The 26,142-nt window shown below is 49.1% G+C and overlaps 1 protein-coding gene across 1 annotated transcript; it reads right to left on the bottom strand.

Annotated features, from left to right (window-relative positions):
* Window positions 1-2: 2 nt before the first annotated feature.
* POLDIP3 (DNA polymerase delta interacting protein 3) lies at window positions 3-22,572 on the bottom strand. Its single transcript, XM_081250326.1, has 9 exons — window positions 22,420-22,572; window positions 11,783-12,173; window positions 10,931-11,017; window positions 9,696-9,791; window positions 7,531-7,710; window positions 6,962-7,039; window positions 4,466-4,595; window positions 3,341-3,407; window positions 3-2,331 (listed from the first exon to the last, which is right to left on the bottom strand). The coding sequence occupies exons 1-9, from the start codon at window positions 22,476-22,478 to the stop codon at window positions 2,154-2,156; spliced, it is 1,266 nt and encodes a 421-aa protein (XP_081106452.1). The 5' UTR covers window positions 22,479-22,572; the 3' UTR covers window positions 3-2,153.
* Between the last annotated feature and the right edge of the window lie 3,570 nt (window positions 22,573-26,142).

Here is a 26,142-nt window from a genome sequence, read left to right as displayed (position 1 = left end):
AGTAGGAATAACAAATGTTTATTCAGAAATGGGTAACACATAGTCTCCTCCATCCCTTAATGCCTCTTCCTCTCCTTTTGAACAAAAGAGACACAGATGGGGAATGCAGGGGAGTGGGAGGCGAAGGACACAAGGATTGGCCTACCACCTTCTCGTTTCCCACGATGACATCCTGTAGAACAGGGGGGCAAACAGGCTCTGCCCTGCAATGTACCGTATGGCCAGCCAGAGGACAGGGCCCAGATGGCCAGGCGGCTGCAGGTGGGCTCACTGAAACCCTGTGATACGCAGAGCAGCCTGGCATGGTACTGGAGGGGAGACAGGAGGATAAAGCCATGCAGTCGGGATACGTACCGTCCCTACCGAAAGCAGAGTCCACGCAGTGATCTGTCTCCAGTACCTGTGAAACCAGGTCCTAGTGTCTTATGGACATTCTCTGGGGCCAAGGAGGGGAAAGTGAAGGAGGCATGTCTTCCAACTGCTAAAGAGAACTAAGTTTGCACCCATTCAAAGGGGGAGAAGGGAACGAAAGCAGCCTTCTTTAAAGTACTGGAAAGTGGAGCACCATCAGGCAGATTCCTTGGACTTCCCAGGCCTGGGCAACCTCAGACCTGGAGGACTGAGCTCGGTTCAAACCCTGGGTCCCCCCTGCTTGACAGATTTAACTCTGTGGAAACATGAGTTTCCAGGTTTTTCTTCACTGGACTGGCCCCAAGTAGGTTATGAGAGATGCTTAGTGTCTCAGGTCCCCTTTATACTTTCTAGGCTTGTGCCTTTCATACCACCTGCTACTGACTTGTAGCCCTGCCAGAATCCCGCGCCTCAAAACACGCCAGCTCTGCTAGGCTGGCTTCCCTTTACAGTCCCAACAGACAGGCAGGAAACTGAGAATGAATGTCCCTGGAGCAATGCTGTGCTGGTATATTCTGGGGCTGCCCCAGGTTCTACAGTTTTGCCCCAAATGCCTGGAACCACACTGAGGGAACAACTCCCGGCTTGCCCGGAAAGGCTGCTTTGCTCTCTCAACTCCCTCCCCACCACCCACTGCTCCCCTACCCCGACTGCCGGGAAAATACCATCCAGTCAGGGATGGATGGGTCCCTCACAATAGTGAAGCAGTGCCCCCTGGTGGCTGCTGGATATATGCCGCCTCTTAGCATCCCTAACTATTGTCCTGTTCGTGTACCTGAGGCCAGAAGAAAAAAGTCAACCACTCCTATTCAAATAACCCCCCAGACCCACAGAGTCACAGAACGGGAGGCAGACCCTTTGAAACACCCAACTAGCAGAGAGCTGGCATTTGCACCAAAACCAGGGTGTGACAATGCTGTACTGGGTGAGAAATGGGAGGCTAACGATGCAAGCCCCTCCCAGCAGTGACACCCAGAAGGCCGAGAGAGCTGGGGTGGGGCACTCAGCACAACTCAAGGGAAGAGGGGAGTGTGAACTCAAGAATTTACTCTAGATTGACCGAGACAGTGCGGGTCCCCCAAATCAAGAGCCAGCGGTGCACTCTTCCTAGTGGAGCAAGTCTCATCCTGCCCTTGCCACAGGGTCCTCTCCAGACCACACTGGTCTGGAGCCAACGGCGGTGAGAGGACAAGGGGCCTGTGACCTGATCCCCACCTAGGCCACCTCCACTGACCAGGAGAGTGAGCGGCAGAGGTCTTGAGCTGACCTGGTTCCTATTAGGATGGCAGGGGCTTCAATTCCCCACTTTGAAAAGCTTAAAAAAGAGAAACGGGAGTCAAACCCTCACCCCTGAAGAAAGAGCAGTGTCCTTCAAACAGCCCCTGCCCTGCATTCCATTGGGCCTCAGGAAGGCCACCCAGAGAATTCATGGCACCATTTCCAGATTAAAAAAAAAAAAATTTAGGGCTGAGTTTAGGGGGAGACACTCTGAGCAACACAAGCTTACCTTGGTGATGAGGTGGAGAGAGAAGAAACGTACTACAGGAAATGTTAACAGAGAAGAGCACAGGGTAGAACACAACACAGAAAGGCGGGTACCATCCAGTGAGGAAGCTCTCTACCCCCGGCGACCCTTCCCATGCTCAGGGGCCTCCAGTCCAATGGCCCATAGGTCACAATCTTTGTTTTGGGAACAGAGCCACCCTCCTCTGCCCCCACTTCTGGCTGTCTCGCTCCCCCGCTCAAAGTTTGATTTTGAATTCTGTGGGCTGTGTGGTCACAGAGGCCCCTGAGGACTTGAAAAGTGCCTTCAGGATGGTGTCAGGGTCCACTTCGGCAGGAGGGTTGGATGAGGCGGCAGAATTCACCCTGCGAGGCAGCTCACTCTCCTTTTTCACTGAGGGGCTGTCGCTCAGCCGTCTGTAGAGAGCAAAGTCAAAGTCCTTGTGGGTTTCCCTTAGGTAGAGAGCGGTCCCACCGTTAGCTGAGGATCTCTCAAAAGCTGGGCACCAAACATAATGCTTTCCGTACCCTTTTACTCCATTTCTTATAGCAAACCTATCATTTTTTAAATTTGCTGATGAGAAAAGTGAGATGCAGTCTGCTATGATCTGGGGTTTTAAGTTTAGGAAACACTGCATGTCCCTCAGGGATGGTCAAACACACATCGGCATATTACACATTCTGAGAAGTCTTGTAGATTTAACTGGGTTTAGCCCAGTGGTTCCCAAACTCACTAGGTCATAAAACGCACATTTTTCAGAATACAACTTAATCCTGGAACACAGTTTAAGAAACTTATGTAAGTCACACAACGCAATATCCAGGGTTCAAAGTGCCGTCGTTCGGTATTTCAGAGTCTATTTCAGGCCTGCCCCACACTACCCCTCCCACCTCAGCAAGGCTAACATTCTCCCTGGGTCTGTGTATCCTTGTCTACAATAGGACTTCCTTCTGAATGTCAGTCTAGACATTTTCTCCATCTCAGGCTTCAAAAAGTTCTCAGTCCTGGAGCAGGCAATGTATGCCTGGATATGTAACAAAACAAGGGGTAGCATCCAGCACTGTCCCCCAGAGTCAATCATGAGGAGGCAGGGTTTTCCGCTCACCTGGACAATGCACACACAGTTGTGCAAAGAGGGACACAACTGGCCTGCTCGTCACTTTCTTCTCAGGTGTTTCTAAATTATAAGGCTGGAAACGAGGTCTTAATGTTAGCCCCTGTGGGGTCAATCCCCTGCAGAAATGATGTGACAAGCCACTTTGTACAAATTTAAGCTTCCTAATTGGCTGCCTGCTATCAGAGCAGAGGAAATGGAACGGAGCTGTGATACAGGCACTTTACCCCTCAGAACAGAGAGATGATCATGCAGGGTAAGCAAGCGGAAAAGCTCCACTTGGTCCCCAGCACCCCACCTTTGGAACTTACAGCAGGATGGGCTGGTCTGAGGTGATAACATTCCCATTCATGTGGAGGTTGCATTTCATTGGCTGCCCTGAAAAACCAAAGAAGAAAAGGCTCTGCCACGGGACTGCAGCTCCTCACACAAAGGACAGGGACTGCCATGTTCATTACCAGGAGTCAAAGCATACACCACTGGCAGCTCTGGCTGCACAGCTAGGGATGGGGCTGTCAGGTTTCGGCAAAGCCCAAAGACTAAGGAAACCCCAGGGTTATGAGGTCCATGAAACCTTGCCAATGATGGCACCAAGAAGCCAAGTGGCAACAGAGCTAGCTCCATGCAGGAGGAGATCAGAATCAAAGTAAGGGAAAAAGTGGACTCAGCATGAAGCAAGCCAAACTTGTTTGTGAAGCAAGTAGTAAGGGAAAATGCTTACGGTATAAAATTAAGTGAAAAAAAGGTTCAAAGTGTATGTTCAGATTTCTACTTTGTCCATGAAGGATTAACCTTACAAGTACTGGATTCCCACTTTATATAGCATGTGATAAGTGTAACAATAACAGCACAAAAAAAGGGGAGGAGGGAATACAGCCCTATAGGAGTGATATTTCTAAATCTCACTGCAACTGTGTTAATACTAACCTGAAATAGATTCTGATAACCCACAATGTATACCGTAAACCCTTGAGCAACCATTAAGAAAGTGACTCAAAAAATATAGTGGAAAAAAATCACTAAAAGAACTAAAATGCTGCACTAGATTTTCATATAATGCAAAAGAAAGCCACATAAAATGTGAACGGATTAAATAATCCAATAAAAAAGCAGAGGCTGAGATAACCAACAAGGATCTACTGTATAGCACTATACTCAATATTTTGTAATGACCTATATGGGAAAACAATCTGAAAAAGAATGTGTGTGTGTGTGTGTATGTATCTATCTCTGGATCACTGTGCTGTACATCTGAAACTAACATTGTAAATGAACTATACTTCAATTAAAAACATAACATCTCTGCTTGCTCTTAGTACACAGGTGGCCCCGGAGGGTCTAATGCACCAGGAGGTCCACCCACCCATCTCAGATGAAGGCCTGCTGTGAGCAGTGAGGAGCAGCAAGGTGACGTGGCTGCTTTCTCCCTGACTTACCATCCAGACACCGGTTGTTATACTTCTTATATGCAGTGATGGCATCGTCCTTCTTCACAAAGACCACCTCTGCTACCCCAGGATGGACCAGCCGAGCTCGCTTCAGGGCTCCACAAACACAAAAAAGCTCCTGTGAAGAACAAGAGGGGTTAGTTAGGGTTGGGGGAGAATTTTGGGCAGTTACCCTCCCAGCCTGCCATTCACACACTCCAGACAGGGCTCTGGGTTGACTGGTGGCCACGCTCTGACTGAACATGCCCAGCAGCTAAGATCTCAGGGAGGCTCCATTTGAGGTGGTCCTGGGACATCCACAGGCCTCAATCTGGGGCCAGATGAGGGGAAAAGCTGTTCTGGCAGTGAGAACTGAGCCTGCGCTTACAAGCCTTGGAGTACCTGTGACTCCAAGTCACCCCCGAAGTCCTCCTGCCTCGGTGCCCACTTCCTCAACAAGGATAATAGTTATGGAATACAGAATTTCTGTCAAGAGTGTCTGTAATGAGAATGGACAGACATATAGGCTCATCAAAGACAGTGGCTAATATATCACCTGGGAATCAGTTAGAAACACAAATTCTGGAGTTCTATGCAGGGCGACCAATCATCCTGGTTTGGCTAGATTGAGGGGTTTCAATTGAGATCATTTTCAGGCAGTGCTTTGTACACCTATGTCATCATCATCATTTATTCCAACTCCAATCCCTCCTCATTTCACAGACTGAGGCCAGAGAGGGAACCCAATATGGATACAGACTGCAAAGGCTGACTAGCACCCAAGCCATTTCTTCACCTGCAACTGCCTTCACAAGGTGGTTATGGGGACAAAAAGAAGATTTACGAAAAGGTTGCTGAAATGATTTGTTTCTAATGATAAAAGGGAAAATGCTACATATCAAAACCAAGATATGGAACTGAATACTAAGTGTGATTCTAAGTCTATTAGTTTTTCTTTTAACATTACCTATTTGGGTAGAAAAGAGGTGAGGATGACTATTATTGGCAGTTCACTATGATTATTGGCAGTTTACTATGAGTAGTAATCATTACAGGTAATTCGTTTTTCATTCCTCTGTAATTTCAAAGATCCTGCATACAAAATGCCTGCCACACAGTAAGTATATAAATAATAATAGCTATAATTAACTCAATAAATAAAAGCTATTATTACTTTTATAATCAGGAAAAAATTGCTTTCTTTCTAATTTGTCAAGTCTTAATACAAAGTAGGCAACGATTTCCATTCTCATGTGCACTGTTCACAAAGTGATCACCCAGCACTCATGTTTCACAATTAAAACCATTAACAAACGTGGCAGCCAGTGTGGGCTGTTATAGAACCTGGGACTCAGCTGCAGGGAGAGGGTGGAGTCCAGCTGCATTCATTCTGTGATCTAACAGTTGAGTAAAAAGGGCACCTGGATTCTTTAACAGTCTTATTGGTGCCTGAATGAAAATGAGGTTGAAAAGTCCTGGCTAACTCTGGGCCACCCTTCACTAGGTACCTGAATTGGGTTTTGCCCATGACTGCCAAGGGTGGGACAGGATGGACCAGAAGGGCAATCCAGAGGGGCCAACCACCAGGTAACACCACTCCATCTCATTCCTTTTACTTTGGAGCTATCATGAAAACCCCTGAAGGAGGAAGAAATTCCAAAGACTCAGGAAAATATGAACCACTGGATCTTGCACAGTGGGACTAAATGATCCCATTCTAGCACAATTCTGTGGCCCTGAGATTTAGGTTGGGCACCTGGCTCTGTTTTCTTTGTTTTAGTTTTTTTTTTGGGGGGGGGGGCACACTGCATGGCTTACAGGATCTTAGTTCCCCGACCAGGGATTGAACCCAGGCCCCATTAGTGAAAGTGCCAAGTCCTAACCACTGAACCACCAGGGAATTCCCCTGGCTCTGGTTTAGAAGCTGTGAGGAAAAGGGTTCACATACCTGGCCTGACTGCCCTCCTTTGGAAGGTCTGCTTCCAAGGCTGGCCCTCAGCTGCCACCTGGGAACTTGGATTCTGGGAGGGCTCCCGTCACCCTAACCGATAGGAGTGGCGCACAGAGCCTAGACTGTTTGTGCCGACAACGTGGTTTATGCTAAACACTTGCTTTCCTTCTGAGTCTGGAACTTTGGTGTTAGGCAGAGGATGCCTACATGACTCGTCCCTGATAAAATCCCTGGGCACTGAGTCTCTAATGAGCTTCCCTGGTTTCACACATGTCATTACAACCAACTGCTGGGGGAATAAAGTGTATCCTGTGTGACTCCAATGGGAGAGGACTCCAGAAGTTTGAGTCTGCTTTCCTCCAGCCTTTGCCCCACGAACATTTTCCCTCTGTTGATTCTGCTTTGTATCCTGTAATGAATCTTAAGCCCTGATACAACTCTGTGCTTAGTCCTGTGAGTCCTCTTAGAGGATCAGCTAACCGGGGGGTGCTCTTGGGGACCCTTGAAACAGAAGTGGCTTGAGATCTGAAATTCTGGCGGGCCACAGTACTTACAACAATGTCCTCCTCGGTGACTCGAGGGTGCAGATTATTCACGGTCATCTTGGTGCCTTCCAAAGGGCTGAGGACAGGCTGCCACAGACAAAAGAACGTTACCGGAAGTCAGTGAACAGCAGAGCTCACTTCAGGCAAACGACCAGGAAGGCCCAGAGGAAACCCCCATGGAGAGCCTGTCACAACTGGGCCCCTCTAATCATGCCCCCATCACCCTATGCTAGGGAATGGAACCTCTCATCATTTCCCAAATACGCCAGGCCCTTTCAGGCCCGAGCCTCCGCCTGGAATGCCATTCATGTTTCAAGACCCGTCCGGCTCAGAGGGCACTTTCTCTTTAAAGCCTTCCCGTATCTGTCCAGTTGAATTAGATGCTCTTTCCTCAGTGCTCCTGGCAGCCCTCTGTTGTATCACCAGGCACAGTGCTGTCTGCAGCTCTGTTTTCCCTATTTGCCCTTGAGCTCTCTGAGGGCAGGGGCCCAATGAGGACCCAACGGGATGCACGCAGCACACCGCCCCCACCCAGCACAGTCTAACTCTCAACTAGTGCGGTCACTTCCTCTCCTCACCTCAGCAGGCGGCAGCTCTTTGGGGGGATCCTCCTTGTTCACTAACGTCCGGGACATGCTGGTCAAGGCTTTTGTTCGAACAGAGGAGGGGAGAGCAGGAGCTGTGTATGCATCATTCTGAACCACTTTGGTGAGAGGAAGGGCCTTGGACATGGAAAGCTTGGAACTGCTCACCCCAGCCTAAACAAAGAGGAAGAGAGGAATCTGAAAAGCCAGGGACCCAGACACCCCAGGGGGCTGACAACCCCCAGTATCTCAAGGCCTCCCACCTCCCAGTTCCATTATCGATCTAAAGCCAGAAAGGTGCCAGCTGCCAGGGAAGCGGCAGGAGGAGAGAAAAACGGCCTGCACGTGTGTTCACAGAAGCCACTTTCCAGTGTGGGAAGCCCTTTCCAAGAAGCTTCCACGCAGTCCTGAACAGGAGCCATAGGCTCACCCATACCATTTAGACTTTATAAAAACCCTGCAATTTGGAGTTAGAGGCCAAAAGCTTGGGGTCAAGTTCACTCCTAGATACGCTTCTATCACGATGGGCTGGCTGGGAATAGGAACTCACTCTTTTTTTTTTTTTTTTTTTTTTTGCGGTACGCAGGCCTCTCACCGTTGTGGCCTCTCCCGCTGTGGAGCACAGGCTCCAGACGCGCAGGCTCAGCGGCCATGGCTCACGGGCCCAGCCGCTCCACGGCATGTGGGATCTTCCCGGACCGGGGCACGAACCGGTGTCCCCTGCATCGGCAGGCAGGCTCTCAACCACTGCGCCACCAGGGAAGCCCAGGAACTCACTCTTAAGAAGGCCTGGACTCCCAGCTTTTTGGTCCCTGTTCTGCACAGAGGAACCATGGGTAGCCCCGCCTCCTCAGCTCCCAGACTGTCAGGGACGTGCTGCAAGAGTCAGCATGTGCAAACCAGCAGAAACAGCTCCCTCGCTCCCTCCCGTTACCCCTAACTGCACATGTGATCCCTTGGAAATATAAACCAGTGAACTCCCTGGTTTTAATGTGTCTGAGGAAAAAAAAATGCATGAGGCAGAAGTGGCAGGTGGTCTTGTCAATTTAGGAAAAAGGAGGAATGCAGCAGCCAGACAGGCAGATGATGGGACAGGGTCAATTCACCAGCTTCTCCCAATCCAGGAGAACCTAGATTCATGCTGCATCCCACATTTCTCAAGCTGTTTTCTGAGTCTCAAGAGCCGGTGAGTGTAGTGGTTAAACACATCGCCTGGGAGCCAGACCGCTCGGGCTTAAGTCCTCGATCCACCACTTACAAGCTGAGCAGATTTCGTTCACCTCTCTGTGCCTGATTCCTCATCCGTGAAATAGGGGTAATAACAGTACCCATCTCACAGGGTGGGGAGGAAATGAAGTCTTAAATAAGTTAATATAAACACAGGGGTTTTTCCAATTAGGGTTAGCCACTAACTGAGTTAGGAAAGGCCCAGCCCCTTTGTAACAAACTGGCATCATTCAGCTTCACACATCACATTAAGAGCTTCAATGGTAACCAGGAAATTAGTCCACATATTCAGTGCAGTGACCAAAACTGAGTCTCTGGGTCTCTGAAGACCAAACAAAGGCACTTAGCTTGGGCACCCACTTGCCTCCCTATGTGTAATTTGGCCGCATGCACTGAGCTGAGCATGATGTTCAGAGGTCCCTGATATTCCGAGAAACTACTCTCTTTCCTTCTCTGCATCAGCATCCTAGTTCATCAAGCTTTCCCCGCATGCACGCTGCACCTGGTGGAGCCTTCAGGCAAGGCTCAGTTTATTCTTGCTAACACACTAACCAAGGGAATCCAGACTCAAGAATGGAGGCAGAGCTGCTGACCATGGAAGGAAGGGGACCAGGCAGAATGTCCTGCCACAAAGGAAATAAAATGTGATTCTGTCCTGTGGGATCACTCATATTTCCCCTGCAGTGACTCAGACACAGCAATTGGGAGCTGCAGCTCTGCACTTCACTATCTGTGGGATCTTGAACAAGTCAGTGGACACGCCGCTGGTTTCAGCATTTATAAAAGCCAGGGGTTGAACTAGTTCTGGTTCCGATAATCTCATGACCCAAATGAAGAAATATTTCTGAATTGAAAGGCCCTACTCTCCACCACCTCTCCTGTGAACCTGATCAGACACACCCAGAGTGTAGGAAGAAAGTAAGATGTCATACCACGTGGTGGAGAAAGCTGCCTGAGGCTGCAAATTTCATCTGTTTACTAGGAATGGGAGCTATAACATCATCATCTTCATCCAGGTCATATAAATTCTGAAAATAAAGAAATATAAGCTAACGTGGTATGCAGGCTCTCAACAGACATCTGGAGTAAGGACAACAGGGAGCTGAGGGCTGGAGTAAGTGAGGTGGGGGGAGAAGTGGGTGCAGGGGGGGTGCGTGGGAAACTGGTCTGGGAGACTGGGGCTCAAGTCCTGGCAGGCTGCCCCCTGCCCCCAAGGGCCCAATGAAAGTGCTGCAATTCCAGTTACATCAGAAGTACCTTTCTACAAGTGGGTACCTTGTAGATACCTATCAAAGGCCCCTAAAATGTCTGTTTATATCCTTTGGCTTACAAAGTCTGTGCCAGGCAATCTGGCCTATAGAAATAAACCCAAACTCGAGAAAGAGCTTTTTTCCTCCAAGATGTTCATAGAAGGATTTCTAACAGTGAAAATTACAGGAAAATGGTTGAAATAAACTCGAATGTCAACTCAATGGATCAAGCAGTTATTAAAATGTTTACAGTAAATGTGAAACAAAAACGCTTGAGTTATAAAGTGAAAACAAACAACATGAAACTGGATAATAACATAATCACAACTATTACTATGCATTAAATAAATAATAATCACACACACACACACACACACACACACACACAGACACACAACACAGGAAGGAACCAGGGCAGAATTTCAACAGGGGCTGGCTATAGAGAGCCAGAGCGTGAGGACTTTTCCCCCTCCTTAACCTTTCTCTGTTTTGCAAATTTTCTGTATAAGCTACATACTACTTTTATTTAAAAAAAAAAAAAAAAAAAACCTTTCAATTTGCCTCTCTCTCCCTATGCATTGAAGAAATTTCTTTTTAAAACTCATACACTGCAAAAAGTGTCAAATGTAACCAATCCCTCCTCCAACTCTTCAAATTGGAACCTTGGGCCAGGCCTCAGTTAATCCACTTGGAAGGCCACATCAAAACACACAAGTGTGGGGGACTTCCCTGGCGGTCCAGTGGGTAAGACTCCGTGCTCCCAATGCAGGGGGCCTGGGTTTGATCCCTGGTCAGAAAGCTAGATCCTGCATGCATGCCACAACTAAGACCCAGCACAGGCAAAATAAATAAATATTAAAAAATTTAAACAAACAAAACCACACACGTGTGTATACACACACACACACACAGTCCACCTGTTTGGCCTGGTGGTTATTGACGACGTTGATCTTCATTCCAGCAGGATGGGCATGAGTTGGTGCCATGGCCTTCTGCTGTGGAACCTAGAAATACCCAGTGGTCACAATTCATCCCACAGGGCCTGCATGTGTTCTCTATATGAGTAGAGGATCACTTAACTTAAAATATGGTGGGCACTCAGTTTTGGTCTGTGGTAAAAGGCCCTACAAGACCGCCTTATGCCCAAAGCAGGAAAGCGACAGGAAGACTCATCATCCCAGAGATCACGTGACAACGCATTTGCAGGGCTCAATGAACCTGGCTTAATAAATGTTCACTGCTGCTGCTGTTCCTTTTACCAAAGTTGCTGAGAAGGTGAAATGATATTGTTTCCATTCCCTTTGGGACAGCGGCTGTGCAGGTGGCCAAGACCTTGCGCTAAGAGCCAGATCTGACTGGGCTTCGATCCTGGTCCGCCCTCCCACTGACCGGCTGTGTAACTGTGCACAATTACTCACATCTCTGAGACTTAGATTCTTCTTTTATAAAACTGGGGTAATAATCCATGGTTGCAGTGAGGAATAAATGTTAAGTGCCTGCCACATAGCACAAGCTCAGCCAATGTTTTGTCCTTTCCTCTCACTTCCCTCTATTACTATCTCACTTAGAAAATCACTTAATTTCTCTGGACTACCTCCACCCTTTTCTTTTACAGAAAAGTGAGATGATATCTTGCCTTCCTCATATGGTTACTATACAAACAGCTGGGGGAACTGTCATTTTGCCTAAACACTCCTGGTCCTTGGTCCCTGCATGAAACTACAGCTGTTACTGGTTTCCAGGAATTTGTGACAGGAGCCATAACCTACCTGGATGGTTTTAGTGAGCTTCAGAGCAGGGGTCACTGTCCCGATGGGTGGGCTCAAGAAGGAAGCAGGGGAATTCCGCTTCAAGCTGATCTTCTCCCGGGCATCAGCCACCTGGTGGGGCTTCTGGGGCACCGTGCTCTGCTGCTTGCGGGAATTCAGCATCTCTCTGGCATCTTGCACTTTCCCTTTGATCCGGAACCGGGCATCTTTCTGCAAAAGCTTTTCCCGGGCATCCTTGACTCCCAGCTTGAGCCGGGCATCTGAGAGGCCAATCTTCTGCCGAGCATCAAATCTCTGCTGGAAGGTGGCTGTGCGTGCTGGCTGACCGAGAAGGCTCTGTTGGATCCCAACACGAGATCGGACACCTCCAACTCCTGGTCTGGCATTGAGCCTGCAAATAAAAACTGCAACATTAAGAGGATCTGGATATCAACAGCAGGCTGTGGAAGTAGAGCCATGGTAATACTGGAAACAAAGGAAGTCCTGGAGAAACCAGAAAGCTGCTCCCTGTCAGAGGAAACAATTAATAGAGACTTCTTTCGTAGTTTTATGACTTTTAACTCTGCATTGTAAACAAAGTTAGGAAGGAGGGCCTGCTGGTTTCTATCACTAGGTAAGACTGTTTTTGCTCCCCACACCAGGTGTTTTAGACACTATGATAGACACCTCCAAACAATACCACATAAAATATCTCCCAGGTATCAAAACCCCACACACCTGAAGAGCAACTTCAGTTTCCAAAGTGCTTCCACATCCTTGCTCTCAATCAGCACTCTCAGCGCCCTGTGAAGCGGGCAGTATTATGCCCATTTTACAGTAGAAGAAACAGGCTTAGAGAGCTTAAGTGATTAACAAAGGGTGCCCAGCTGGCCTCTGGCAGCCTCCTGCCTCCAGGGCAGACAGATACCCCCACTGGGCTGGGACCAAGAAAGCCAACACATGGGTCTGGCTTGGAGCCAGAGGACTAACAGACTAAGATATAAAGACTTGGTAGAAAGAAAAATAATCACTCTGAACTGTTTCTATTCACAACACTCTGACTCCAAATGTGTAGGTTTTTTTCCTCACGCCAACTAATTCTCTAAGTCTCTAGACACCAACTGGGTGTCTGACAGCTCAATTCTGACACTAACTACCTAGAGGTGGCACAGACTCCACAGGTTAAAGGCTCAGTCTCACAAGACTGCCCTCAAGTCAGAGGTCAATTCCAAGTCCCGGGCTTCCTGTTCATCTGATTGATGAGCTATAAATAGAGGGTTCACACGACCCCCCCTCAAGTTACATAATTTGCTAGAATAGCTCATAGGACTGAGGAAAACAGTTTACTTATTATTACCAGTTTATTACAAAGGATACAATTCAAGAACAGCCGAACAGAAGAGATGTGTAAGGCAAAGTACAGGGAAAGGGTATGGCAACACCACCCTCCTGGCACATGGATGTGTTCACCAACCCAAAGTTTCTCCAAACTCAATTGTACACGGGTTTCTATGGAGGTTCCATTACCGTAATTGATCAAATCACTGGCTACTGATGATAAGCTCAATCTCTAGCCCCTCTTTTCTCCCTGGAGGTCCAGGGTGGGGAGTGGGGTGGAGCTGCAAGTTCCAACAGGCTAATCATGCCTAGATCTTTCTGGTGACCAGCCCCTGTCCTGAAGCTCTCTAGGGGCCCACCAAGAGCTGCCTCATTATAACAAAGATGCTCCTATCACCCTTATCACTCAGGAAATTCCAAGGGTTTTAGAAACTGTGTGCCAGGACAAAGACCAAATATATACTTATCACAGTCTGCAACAATAAAAATGTCAATCCAGAAACTGTTAAAACTGGAAAGGAATGAAACTCCATAAAACAAGTCCCATTCTCTTCTGGGGCTCCTTCGCTGGCTCTTCTAATGGCTTGCAAGGAAACAGAAGACGCTTCTAGTCCAATCCTGGAAGTCCTCTCTGGGATCTGTGGGCTTCTGCCCACCCCACCATAAGGCTTCCAGCCACACAAAGTCCTGCGGCAGGCGCCCTGCCTGGGGACACCAACTCCTACGCCTCCTCTTTGGGAAACCCGCTCTGATTCTCCCAGGACAGCCCTCCTTTGTGTCTATTATCCTTTGTGCTCTTCCTTTCTCTCCCTACCCTGGACTGGGAGGGAAGTGGCGGATGGGGCTCATTCCTGATTCACTGCCCCGTGCTTTGTAAGTGTTGCTGAGCCCTGGCTCAGTATCAGAAACATCTAAGGAGCTTCTTAAAAATATAGATAGCTCTAAAAAAAAGAAAAGAAAACTAACAAACAAAAAAATACAGCTCTCTCAACCCCACCCCAGAGCTACTGAGTCCAAAATCTGGGTGAAGGCCTGGGCATATGCATTTATCACTCGACAGGTGATCCTGGAGAACAGCAGTGTTGAAAATCTCTGACCTGGAGTTAGAAGGTAAAACTACTGAATAAACAAGTTCCTATACCACGTCCCACATCACTGCGCAGGCCTCCCAGGAGGCATCCTTCATAGTGGGCAAGCCACTGGGTTCTCCTACTGCCTCCTTCTTCCTCAGCCAGCTGGAGTGAGACTGTCCACCAGCTCCTCTGCTAACAGCAGGAGTGCAACCAAAGGTGAGTCTTCCTGGCACCAGTAAAAGAAAACCTGGACCTTCATCTTGTTATTCCAAGCATAGTGGAAAAACACCTGCTGCCACTACTATGCCAGAGCCAGACCTAAGGCAGTGATGCATAATGTCATTTTTCTTTGAAAAATGGCAAATTAGGATTTAAGTACTTTCCGGTGGGTTTATACAAAAAACAGTTGGAAGGGACTTCCCTGGTGGTCCAGTGGTTAAGACTCCGCACTTCCAATGCAGGGGGTCCAGGTTTGATCCCTGGTCAGGGAACTAGATCTCACATGCCACAACTAAAAAAAAGATCCCACAGGCCACAACTAAAGAAGGATCTCACACGCATCAACGAAGATCCCGCACACCACAACTAGGACCTGGAGCAACCAAATAAATAAATAAATAAATATTTAAAAACAACAACAACAAAAACACGTGGAAGAGAGAGTGGAAGGAGTCATTTACAGAATCAATCAGATTAGGTTTAAGGTGGGTAGGTGGGACTGCTTGCCCATCCCTGATCTATTTTCTCATGCAGAGACTCTGGGAGACTGAGTGGACTTCCCTGGTGGCACAGTGGTTAAGAATCTGCCTGCCAATGCAAGGGATACTGATTCGATCCCTAGTCCGGGAAGATCCCACATGCCATGGAGCAACTAAGCCCGTGCGCCACAACTACTGAGCCTGCACTCTAGAGCCCACGAGCCACAACTACTGAAGCCCGCGTGCCACAACTACTGAAGCTGCGAGCGTAGAACCTGTGCTCCGCAACAAGAGAAGCCACCGCAATGAGAAGCACGCACATTGCAATGAAGAGTAGCCCCAGCTCGCCGCAACTAGAGAAAGCCCGCATGCAGTAACGAAGAACCAATGCAGCCAAAAATAAATAAATTTATATATGTTAAAAAAACCCAAAAACCGAAATTGAGTTATTTGTAGTGAGGTGGATGGACCTAGAGTCTGTCATACAGAGTGAAGTAAGTCAGAAAGAGAAAAACAAATACCGTATGCTAACACATATATATGGAATCTAAAAAAAAAAATGGTACTGATGAACCTAGGGGCAGGACAGGAATAAAGACGCAGATGTAGAGAATGGACTTGAGGACACCAGGAGGGGGAAAGGTAAGCTGGGACAAAGTGAGAGAGTGGCATGGACATATATACACTACCAAATGTAAAATAGACAGTTAGTGGGAGGCAGCCGCAAAGCACAGGGAGATCAGCTCGGTGCTTTGTGACCACCTAGAGGGGTGGGATAGGGAGGGTGGGAGGGAGGGAGACACAAGAGAGAGGGGATATGGGGATAAATGTATATGTATAGTTTTGTTGTACAGCAGAAACAGAACATTGTAAAGCAATAACACTCCAATAAAGATGTTAAAAACAAAACAAAGTCTGTGGCGCCGTGGGAGGGCTTAGAGGTAGCCCAGGGTTTCTGGAAAGAGTAGTGTCAAAAGGCAGACCAAATGTGGATAGCGCCCCCTACAGCCCACAGCTTGTAGCTTCTCTGCTCTCGCAGAGGGGGAGCGGGGAGCTAAGGAGGCGTTTCAGTTTTCCCCACTTCCCCACCCTCAAGAGCATTCCTTCACTTCTCCCATGTAACTTCCACAGCTGAAGGCTCTCTCCTTGGAGCCCTCAAAGCACTGAACAAAGCTTCTATTAAAGCACTTACCACGCAGCATCACGATGATTTGTTTACAAGCCTGCATCATCCACAGGATTAAGAGCTTCCCAAGGGGTACATCCTACAGCTCCTCCCCTGTGTCAACACTGCCCCAGGGGAATGACAAAGGCTCAAACAGCTATGTCAGGGACCCTACAGGGCTACGAACTTACATTCTCCTTTTAGGCTCACAATCTCTGAGATTACCTGCCATCACTTCCATTTTACAGAGGAGAAACCAAATCAAAGAGCTAGTGGCATGGCTGGGACTGGACCCCAGACTCCAGACTCTTTCCATTATAACAGATTCCAAGCTTCTCTCTTTCCTACTCCAAGCCCCAGGGGAGGTAAGACGGGAGAAGGGGTGGCTGCCCTGGAAGGGCTTCTCCTAGACTGCCCCTGCAAGGCCAGTCCTCCACCCAGCCCTCACCAACTGGTCCAGTGCTCTGCTAGGATCCTGGCCACCAATCGCTCTCCCAGCTGAGAGAGGGGCACCCACACAGCCATGGCACAGGGCCACTCTGGCCCTTACTCCAAAAGTGGGACCCACAAGGACCTTGCCGAGCTGCAGGAGCTTCAGGAAAGGCCTCCCGGAAGAGAAAGCAGCTGGTCTCCGACTGAGTGGACATTACAAAGGGAACCAGGCTGCATACACACTGACAGTGGAATACTTCATTGATGACCAGGTCCACCACACAGTGGAGGTCAGACACATCCTAACCCAAACTTATGCCTGGCCTCCTGAATGAAGATTTCCTATCTTCATCTCTCTTCTCCAAATCCCACCTCCTCCCATCACCGGGGTACCCCTACCAAAGGCTCCTGATATTTTTAACTACAGGAGGTGGGATGATCTCATCGTGTGATACACCATGATCTTACAATACCATAAAATTGGGCAAATCTAGACCCAATGGCATAATTATGCTTTCAAAAAGTCAAGTTACCCAATTTCACCAGTCATTCAAGCAATTAAACATTATTGCCAAGAAAAAAAAAGAAAAAAAGAAAAAGCTACTGAAAGCAACTATTTTGAACAATTAAAGGAACAATGAGATTCTTTTTTAAATGGATGTAGAATTATCAGCTTATCTTTTTTTAAAAAAAATTTGTTTTTGACTGCGTTGGGTCCTTGTTGCTGCGCGCGGGCTTTCTCTAGTTGCAGAGCGTGGGCTTCAGTAGTTGTGGCACGTGGGCTCAGTAGTTGTGGCTCACGGGCTCTAGAGTGCAGGCTCAGTAGTTGTGGTGCACGGGCTTAGTTGCGCCACAGCATGTGGGATCTTCCCGGACCAGGGCTCGAACCCGTGTTCCCTGCATTGGCAGGCGGATTCTTAACCACTGCGCCACCAGGCAAGTCCCAACAATGAGATTCTTGAAAACAAAATTCATATCCTTGAACAGAGAATGAAGAAAGGGGCAGATTCAAAAGTTTTCTGGTTCATTCCAATTGGGTCTGAACAGTAAACCTTTGCAGAAGGAGGGGCAGGCGAGATTAGGCTTCTGCAACCTTAATTTATTCATATTCCTCAACAATTTCCCTTCTCTGATAATTTGTAATGGCTGTTTGAAGTGTTGCATTGAGAATTCACAGAAGTCTACGGTTGATAAGCAATGTCTGCCATGGCCACACAGGGGGCAATTGGCTACTAGGGTTTATGAAAGATTTTACAAAGAAGGCACTCTCAACTAACAGTTTTGAGCACTTACTACAGATCCATAAATTTTGACCCACCTCCTTTAACCCTCACAACTCTGAGAATTAGGTTATTACCCACCTTTTACAGATGAGGAAACTGAGATTCAAGGAGAGTAACTATCCCAAATAACAGAGCTATAACGGTGAAAGTTGGATTTGAACTTCACTATACCTAGTTAAAATACCAATAAATCAAGCATGGGTCAAAAATAAAGAACAGGACTCGAGGAGTTAAGGAAGGGTGAATACTGTCCCCAAGCTATGGAAAAAATTAGGACTCCAGTCACATCCAGGGATATAGCGTACCCTCTAGCGACGAGAGGGTGAGCACACACACTGAGGCTGGCAGACAGTGTACTCACCAGAGACCCACACACCATACTGCTTGTCTAGCAAGGAAGACCACCAAGATGTCCCGTGCTGGTATTTTTATCTATTTGAACAGCACAAAAGGTATATTTTGGGGAGGGAGGTGATACAGCTGTGGACATAAGAGCACGAGTAAGCTACTTTCCCTCAATTCCATGTATTCAGTTCCCTGGTTACACCAGTTCTTTCAACTCCTTTCATAAGCAGCTTTAGGGGGTTTCAGTGTTCAGGCTTTTTATAATCATTGCTCCTTTCCCTGCATGAAAAGACAGCCATTCATCCCAGCAGGCAGCAGTACTGCTTATATGGCAGGCATTAGTCATCAGGAATGTTTCAAATAAACACTCCTGCTAGAAGCAGGTCTCTAAAACATAGAAGCAGTTATGTTACCCTCCTGCTCCAAGAACTGCTAGGAGTTCCCTAACAAAGCCCAACCCCTCAGTGGAACCATTAGTCTGGCCCCCACTGCCTGCAGCCTCACCTCCCACGGCAGACTACCTGATGTTCCCGAAACACATTCTGCACTTCTGGCCTCAGTAAATGTTCGGGAGGGGGAGAGAGGGAGGTTTTGAGCAAGTCTCTTAACTGCCTGGCCCCATCACACCTGAAACAGTGCAACTGTACACTGCTTCCAGACACTCCCCAGGCACGCCACCAAGTCCTAGGAAGAGTGGTGTGGGCGAGAGGTGCCCTCTGGAGCCTGTGCCCCTCCCCCAGTCCCCTGCTGGAGCCTGGCATACACATGACCAGGGAGGGTCTGTCTGAGGCTAGGAATGCCTCACTCTCTTGGACCTACCTGTGGAGAGCAGAGTGGCAGCTGGCTCTGGACAGATGTCCAGTCCAAAGGATTTGGGCCCACAAGGGGGACCCTGGACTATTCTAAAGTGGATTTTAATCCATGGGGGTCTCTGGGTTAGAACGTGTGTGTTGAGGTCATCTTAGGGAGAAAACACAGTTTAGTTCTAACAATTACTGAGGGTCAATTCTGAACTATGTGCTTTAGAGACACAAGGAAAAACAAGACACGATCCCTTTACCCTCCAAGAGAGTCTTGTGCAGATGTTTCATTTTAAATTTTAATTCTTCCCTTCCAAGCTAATGTAACAACTCATTTCCCTCTTCTTTGTTTTAGATCTAATTTCCCTTATCTTATTTCAATAAGAAAACCAGCAGTGAGTACCAGGACCAGAGCCCTGGCCTGAACTCGGAAGTTCCCTAACCTCCTCTCCCCACGGCTCCAAGGACTCTCACATACGCATCTGGCCCAGAGCTGCTCACCTCCAGCACACTCAAGGCCCAACTTCCCCACTAAGGCTGCCGTGTCACCTTCATCTAACTACATGGAGGGAGTGACAGATAGCTATCCCGTGAGGGGTGAACCGAGCAAACCAAAGACGGGGTGACTTGACTAACCAAATCAGTGATACTCTCACATCTAAAGGAAGAAATGGACAAGAGGGGCAGGCCCATGCTGCAGCTGGTGCCCAGTGCTGCCCTGGAAAGACTCATCTATGGGTCTTGAACAACTGGAGCCACTAGAGATGTGCTGTGCGTGGGGAAGGAGAGCACCTCACCATGGCCTGGATCAAGTACCATAACACCACTCCCCTCTTTCTCTAATTTCATATTAACCAAGGAACCTTTTGATGATTAACTGGGGGCCAGGTAATAACGATGATAATGACACCTTTCTTGACTTACACGATGCGATGAACACAAAACAGAATGGCTGCTCTGAAGAACAAGCACATTCCACGACCTGTGAAGAACAAGCGCATTCCATGACCTGTGAAAAGGGGTTATCCACACTTCCACGGGCTCATTCCTTTGCTATTTCCACTAAGAAGAGGAAAGAAGTTTTCTGAGACGGTCATAGGTTCTTTCTTCCTAAATTATTAAGCACAAAGTTCTTCCTGGGACATCCATGCTACATTAAACCAAAGTTTCCAGTAAGGTGATTTCTTCTAGAAAGCATGTAAAATAGCCATTTGTTTACTGTAGGAAATGACATTTGTTCACTGAAATTTGTTCAGACCTTTCAGTTCTTGATGGGGACTCCCTCCCCACCCCATCTAGTTTTTCCCTTTGCTGGCTGTGCAAGCAAACTAAAAATGGAGTTTCCAGCAGGTTTAACCCAAACACAGCATGCAGTCCAGTTTCTTCTACATGGTCTCTTGGCCTGCACTTCCCCCAATCCAATCTTCACATAAAAGCAAAGCAATATTCTCACACTGAAGACTGGATGTTACTTCTGTACTTAAAAGCCTTCATTAACGATGATGATAACTAACATCTATTGGGCACTCAGTACCCATCAGATGTTTTTTGATGTACTTTAGATACACTGATTGACTTAGTCCTGACAACACCTAAGGAAGTGAATATTATCCATGTTTTATAGATAAGGGAAGAGAGGCATAAAGTGGATAAGTAACTTTCATAAGATCATATGGAAAGTGGGAGAAGCAGGGATTGAAACTTGGCAGTCTGACTCTAGGACCCCAATGCTTAGCTATTATGTCCCCTGGGGGAAGGGATTTGGGCTTCTACTCCTTTAAAGTCATTTGCTAAACCTTTACTATCTGGTACAAACTTTAAAATATACATTCTTACATTCTCATTTAATTCTCTCAACCACCTACCAGGAACCATTACTACAAATGAGGAAACTGCCCAGCTCATAAGTCACCTGGCCAGGGAGGCACAGACCCAACAATGGGCCTTGCCAAGGGACGAGGTCTGCCTGGCTGCACAGTCTTTGCTCTTCCCAGGGGTCCACATATCCTCCCTTCCCTGCATGCCCACCCAATGCCCAACACAAGACTCTGCACACATAAACACCAAAGAAGTACAGACTGCCTGCAGTCAGGAACTGAGGGGAGTGACTGCAGGAAGCGCAGGTCCTGGGAAGCTGGCTCATTCAGCAACTGTCCAGCAAACCTGTGAAACCTGGACGGGCTTAGAAGTGGCCCGAGGACCCAGCACCAATTTCCACACCAGCTACTAGAGGGAAGACCTAGGAGAGAACTACTCACACGTAATGGTAGAGAAAATTAATGCTGGGTGCCTGTCATGAACCAGAAGCCAGATGAAGTGCTGGCTGGTGAATTCCGTGGTGGCGGGCGCAGTGGCTATGTGTGCAGAGGTGAGGCTTGGGGGATACCTTTCAGAGAGTAAAAGAATCCATTTTCTAGGCACAGGCACGCAGGCAGTGTTAATAAATTCACGTCTGCTGAGTGAATGACTATCTGAGAAAACTACATCTACCTTTACAGCCCGGATGTTTACAAGGACATCTGAACTAATTTAACGCGTGCTGGAAAACTACTGGCCGAAGTTCCCACTCTTTCATACAGGTGAACTGGAGCGCATAAAGGCTGGAAATGACTAACAACATTTGAGGGTCCACAGGAAGTCCGGAGCACCTAACTGCGAACCATCCCCGCGACTCCTCACCCAGATACAGAACGGTCTTCTCTGCGAACGATCGAGAAACGGCCGGCCTCCAGCCCCGTCCCAACTGTTTTTCTGCCCAAGCCTGAGGCCAACTCAGCCAGCTCATAAAGTGCACTCGGCACCGATCTCAGCTCTCCGTGGCTTCGGGCAAGTCACTCCGCCTCCAGCTCCTCATCTGGAAAACGGGGAAAACATTAAGAGCGGGCCAACAGGATTGCGAAAAGAGCAAAGACCGCCTGGGCAGCAAAGCGCTTAGAGAACCTGAAATGCCGCACAAAGGAAGTCGAGTGTTAGAGGAGAACCAGGCGCAAGACTTGGAAATTAAAGGTCTGGGTGTAGGTCTCGGCTTCGACACTAACAGACCGGCAGAGTCTGAGCAAGTCACTTGCCCGCGCAACTCCAGTCATCCTAACTCTGAGGCCGCGCTGAGACCGTGGAGCAGCGCCCGGCTCCTCAGACGAGGGGCTGCGCCGTTGAGACCCTCCGGGCCGCGGACAGCGCGTCCCCTCAGCAACCGCAGCTCCGCCCCCCGCGGGGCGCCCCTCGGGCCGCTCCCACAAGCCCCGCAGTCGGGCCGCCCCCACAAGCCCCGCAGTCCGGCCCCTCCGCCGTCAGCGGTGCCACCGGCCTCCCCCCGGCCCGCCGGAGCGACGGCGCCTGCAGCCAGTGGGCAGCCGGGCGGCCGGGCCCGCGGCGGCGGCGGCGGCCGGGCCAATGGGGAGCGCGGCTGTGGCAGGGGGCGGGCGCAGACGGCCCTCCGCGTCGCGCCCAGACCGTTCCCTTCTCCGCCCCGAGCCCCGCTAAGACTCGGGCCGTGAACCCCGAAAGGAGAAAAGGCCGCTTACCGCCCCTTCGCCGCAGCCCCTCGCTTCCGGATGAGCTCGTCCAGGGAGATGTCCGCCATCTTGCACCGCCGCGCCAGCCGCGAGCAGCTTATCGTCCCTCAGCCCTGGAGCCCGCCCCTTCGGCCGCTACGGAGGAACTAGCGGCTTCCGGCGTTCGGCTGACGAAGTCTCGCGACAGATCAAACCGAGCAAGGACCGGAAGAGGCGGGGCTCTCCCCGTGAGCCTTTGCGACGTCCGCTGCTTATCTGCATACGGCGGGTCGTAGCCCTACCGTTCCCTCTTTCTCAAGACGAGCAAATAAAATGAAAAAGCAACAGAAAAGAATTAAATGAGTAAGACAATCTTCAAAGGAAAGAGGTTCTCGGTTCGACGGTCAACTTTGACACTCACCGTAGGACTAATGAGAATGGGATTCATTACCTAGGAAGTAAACGTTAAAACCGTTTATGCCTTAAACTTATGAGTAAGGAAAATAACGATTCGGGGTGACGCCCGAATCCTCACTGCAAATGTGAGACGAATTTTTGAGCGGGTAAAGGTTGCCCCTACGGTGACCCGCCTACTTTGCGGGATGCCTGGGAGTTGCGATCTGCCCGTACCCCGTGCATCTAAAAAGCAGAATTCAGTGGTTAACGTAACTGAGAAAAATTAAAAGAGAATCAAGGAATTGCGTGTAGTCGCTATTGTCAATTAACGGGGTGGTCAAAACCTTACGTTCTTGTTCGGGACTGTTAACCCGTAGGATGGTTAAGCTTGGGTTTAGAAAATACAGTCAGTTATTTCGGGCTTACTAGTTGCGTTGATTGGGGTTGTTACCAGTTGATGGTTCGGGGAAGACAACGTCCAGCACACAGGAGCCTCGTTATGTAGCTTATACTGCGGTGCTTATATACCACGGCTCACACTTCTGGGCAGTAGAACGCTTACAACCAAGTGTTTTTGTCAGCCTGACCGTTGTCCTCCTGATCTGCACGAGGGGGCACATAAAACCTAGGTCGCAAGTGTTCCGATTGTGGTTTTTTTTTTTTTTTTTTTTAAGTGTAATCTCAGTCTCCAGTACTGATTCTGGTGGGAGGTTCAGTATGTCGAACCAATGAATGAAAAATACAACAACAGCAGGAAACGGAATTCCCTGGCGGTCCGGTGGTGAGGACGGCGCGGTTCTGCTGCAGCGGGCCCGGGGTTAGATCCTTGATCGCGTAAGTAAGACCTCCGCATGCAGCGCGGTGTGGCCGAAACACCACCAACAGCAGAAAAACAGAAACAGAAAACAAAGACTAAACGTGCAACGCCTTTAGACCAGTGCCGAACAAAGATTAAGTGCCCTATGAATCATTGCTGTAAGTACAACGGTTGAGTGGAGTTATGTGCTCTCGACAGATCACACCGCAGATGAAAATCTGGTATCAGAAGGAAGGTCCGTGGAGAGAAGAGCTGGTGAAGATTGGGCACCAGAGGAGAAAAATCCAGGTCCCCGCCTGCCCAGCCGTGATTGGCTGCTGGCTGGCCCTCCTTTTCTCAGCCGTGAAACAGGACCATTAACTCCTCTCTCCGAGAGGTCCCGGGAAGGAAGGCGGAAACCAGGAACCAAACCTTGGCCGGCTGCACAGCGGAGGAGAGGCAGGTGCGCAGGAATAGGAAAGGAGCAGGGCCGCGAGAGTTAAGGCCCTTTCGCGCCTCCACGCGAAGAAAGCGCAGTGTAAAAATAGCGCTTAAATAATTCCTTAAACTACCACAGTAGTGTAGGGTCATTGATGTCATGTAATGCTGTGACTGTTTGCGGAACGGCCCTCCTCCAGAAGCGTTTCGGAACTTCGGGGATCGTCTTTGGGTGTCGGAACGGCAGGGATCCGGTCACGTGGAGGCGGGGACGGGATGGGACGTCCCGCCGGATCTCCCAACGCTCGGGACATTCCCGGCGCGGAGGGGCCGGTTACGATTCTTTGATCCTGGGTTTCGCTCCATTTCTTGTATGAACACGCAGGACTTTTTTCCCGGTGTAAACTAAACAAATATGGAATTGCCAGCAACGCACCTGCGCTGTAGCCAAAGGAACTGGGTCCCGCCTTATTTGGAGACTAACCAACAGTTGTGACCCGCCTGGGAAAACCGCACCCCTGTCGGCAGAGCGGGGAAGGCGGGCGGCATTAGGGGCTGCGCCAGTGCAGGGACCCTGCGTCCATGCAGACTCCTGATGCTTCCGTCTACGGGCCTTGGGGCCACCAGCATTTACATGCTGAAATGTGCATTTTATGTAGTTATTTCCTTTTTTGCTTTTATAATGTAAGTTGGAGTTTTGCGTTTTTGTTTTTAATATTCATTTATTTATTCGGCTGCGTTGGGTCTTAGTTGTGATGTGTAGGCTCTTCGTTGTGGCGCTCAGGGCTTCCTCTCCATTTGTGGAGCGCGGGCTCCAGAGTGCGTGGGGTCAGTAGCACACAGGCTCTAGAGTACGCAGGGTTAGTTGCCCCGCGGCATGTGCGATTTTAGTTCCCTGACCAGGGATCAAACCTGCGTCTTCTGCATTGGAAGGCAGATTCTTAACCGCTGGACCACCAGGGAAGTCCCCTTTGTGTTGATTTAAAATTCTGTATAGGTAGGTGATATCAGCGGTGACTTCACTTCAGGAGCGTAAAGCGCCTGTTATAAATGTTTTTAAATGGTGTCACGTCTGAGAGGGTGGAGAATCACTGGCCTATTCACTCACCCATTTTACAGGTGGGGAGACAGACTTATAAGAGGGTAGGGACCAGGTCCAATTTATGCCCTTCTTCCCAGCTTCAGCAGACAGCCTCTTGTGGATTCAGGCAGTGTGCAGCAAGTCTCAACCCCCAGGCCTGTTTTCTTATCCTCCAGATGGGGACTGGCACCAGGAGACCTAATGTGTGTCAAGTGCTCACCAGAGTCCTCAGCAGACAGTAGGTGTGGAGAAGAGCCATCAGGGCCTGAGAGGCCCAGGCTGAGTCCTTCCCCTGCCCACTGAGGAGTCCCAGCCCTGCTCCAGGATGTTTGAGGGCCAGAGACAGAATGGAAGGTGAGAGATGAGAGGGGAAAGTGGCTCCCCGGCCCCGAGGCCTCCTGTGAACTCCTCCGTCTTCTCCTCTTCCCCACTCCACTCCAGCCACACTGGCCCTGTGTCCAGGGCCTCTGCACTTGCTGGTCACTCCCGCTGGAGTACCCCTCTAGTCCTGCCTCCCTCTCCAGTCTGTCTCATCCTCACTGTCCCCTCAGCCACCTGCCTTCCTTGATCTGTTTCTGGAAGTTTCTTCCACAAGCTTGTTCTAGCCACAAGGCCTTCACACTTGCTGTTCTGCCTTGAACACCTACCCCAGCTGGGCCAGCTCCTCCCTTCACATCGCAGCACAAAGGTCACCTCCTCAGAGGGGGTTCCTGCTGCCCAACTCTAAGAACAGCCCTCATTCCCACACTGTCCCGTCTTTTTTTTTTTTTAATTTAATTTTTACTTTTGGTTGCGTTGGGTCTTTGTTGCTGCACAGGGACTTTCTCTAGTTGCAGTGAGCGGGGGCTGCTCTTCATTGCGGTGTGCAGGCTTCTCATTGCGGTGGCTTCTCTTGTGGAGCACAGGCTCTAGGCACGTGGGCTCAGCAGTTGTGGCTCGCAGACTCTAGAGCGCAGGCTCAGTAGTTGTGGAGCACAGGCTTAGTTGCTCTGAGGCATGTGGGATCTTCCCAGACCAGGCCTTGAACCCGTGTCCCCTGCAT

Source organism: Mesoplodon bidens, assembly GCF_964165515.1.
Source record: "Mesoplodon bidens genome assembly, chromosome: 11".
NCBI lineage: Eukaryota > Metazoa > Chordata > Mammalia > Artiodactyla > Ziphiidae > Mesoplodon > Mesoplodon bidens.
Note: the sequence above shows the minus strand (reverse complement) of the source record. Positions and strands in the feature narration are given on the sequence as shown.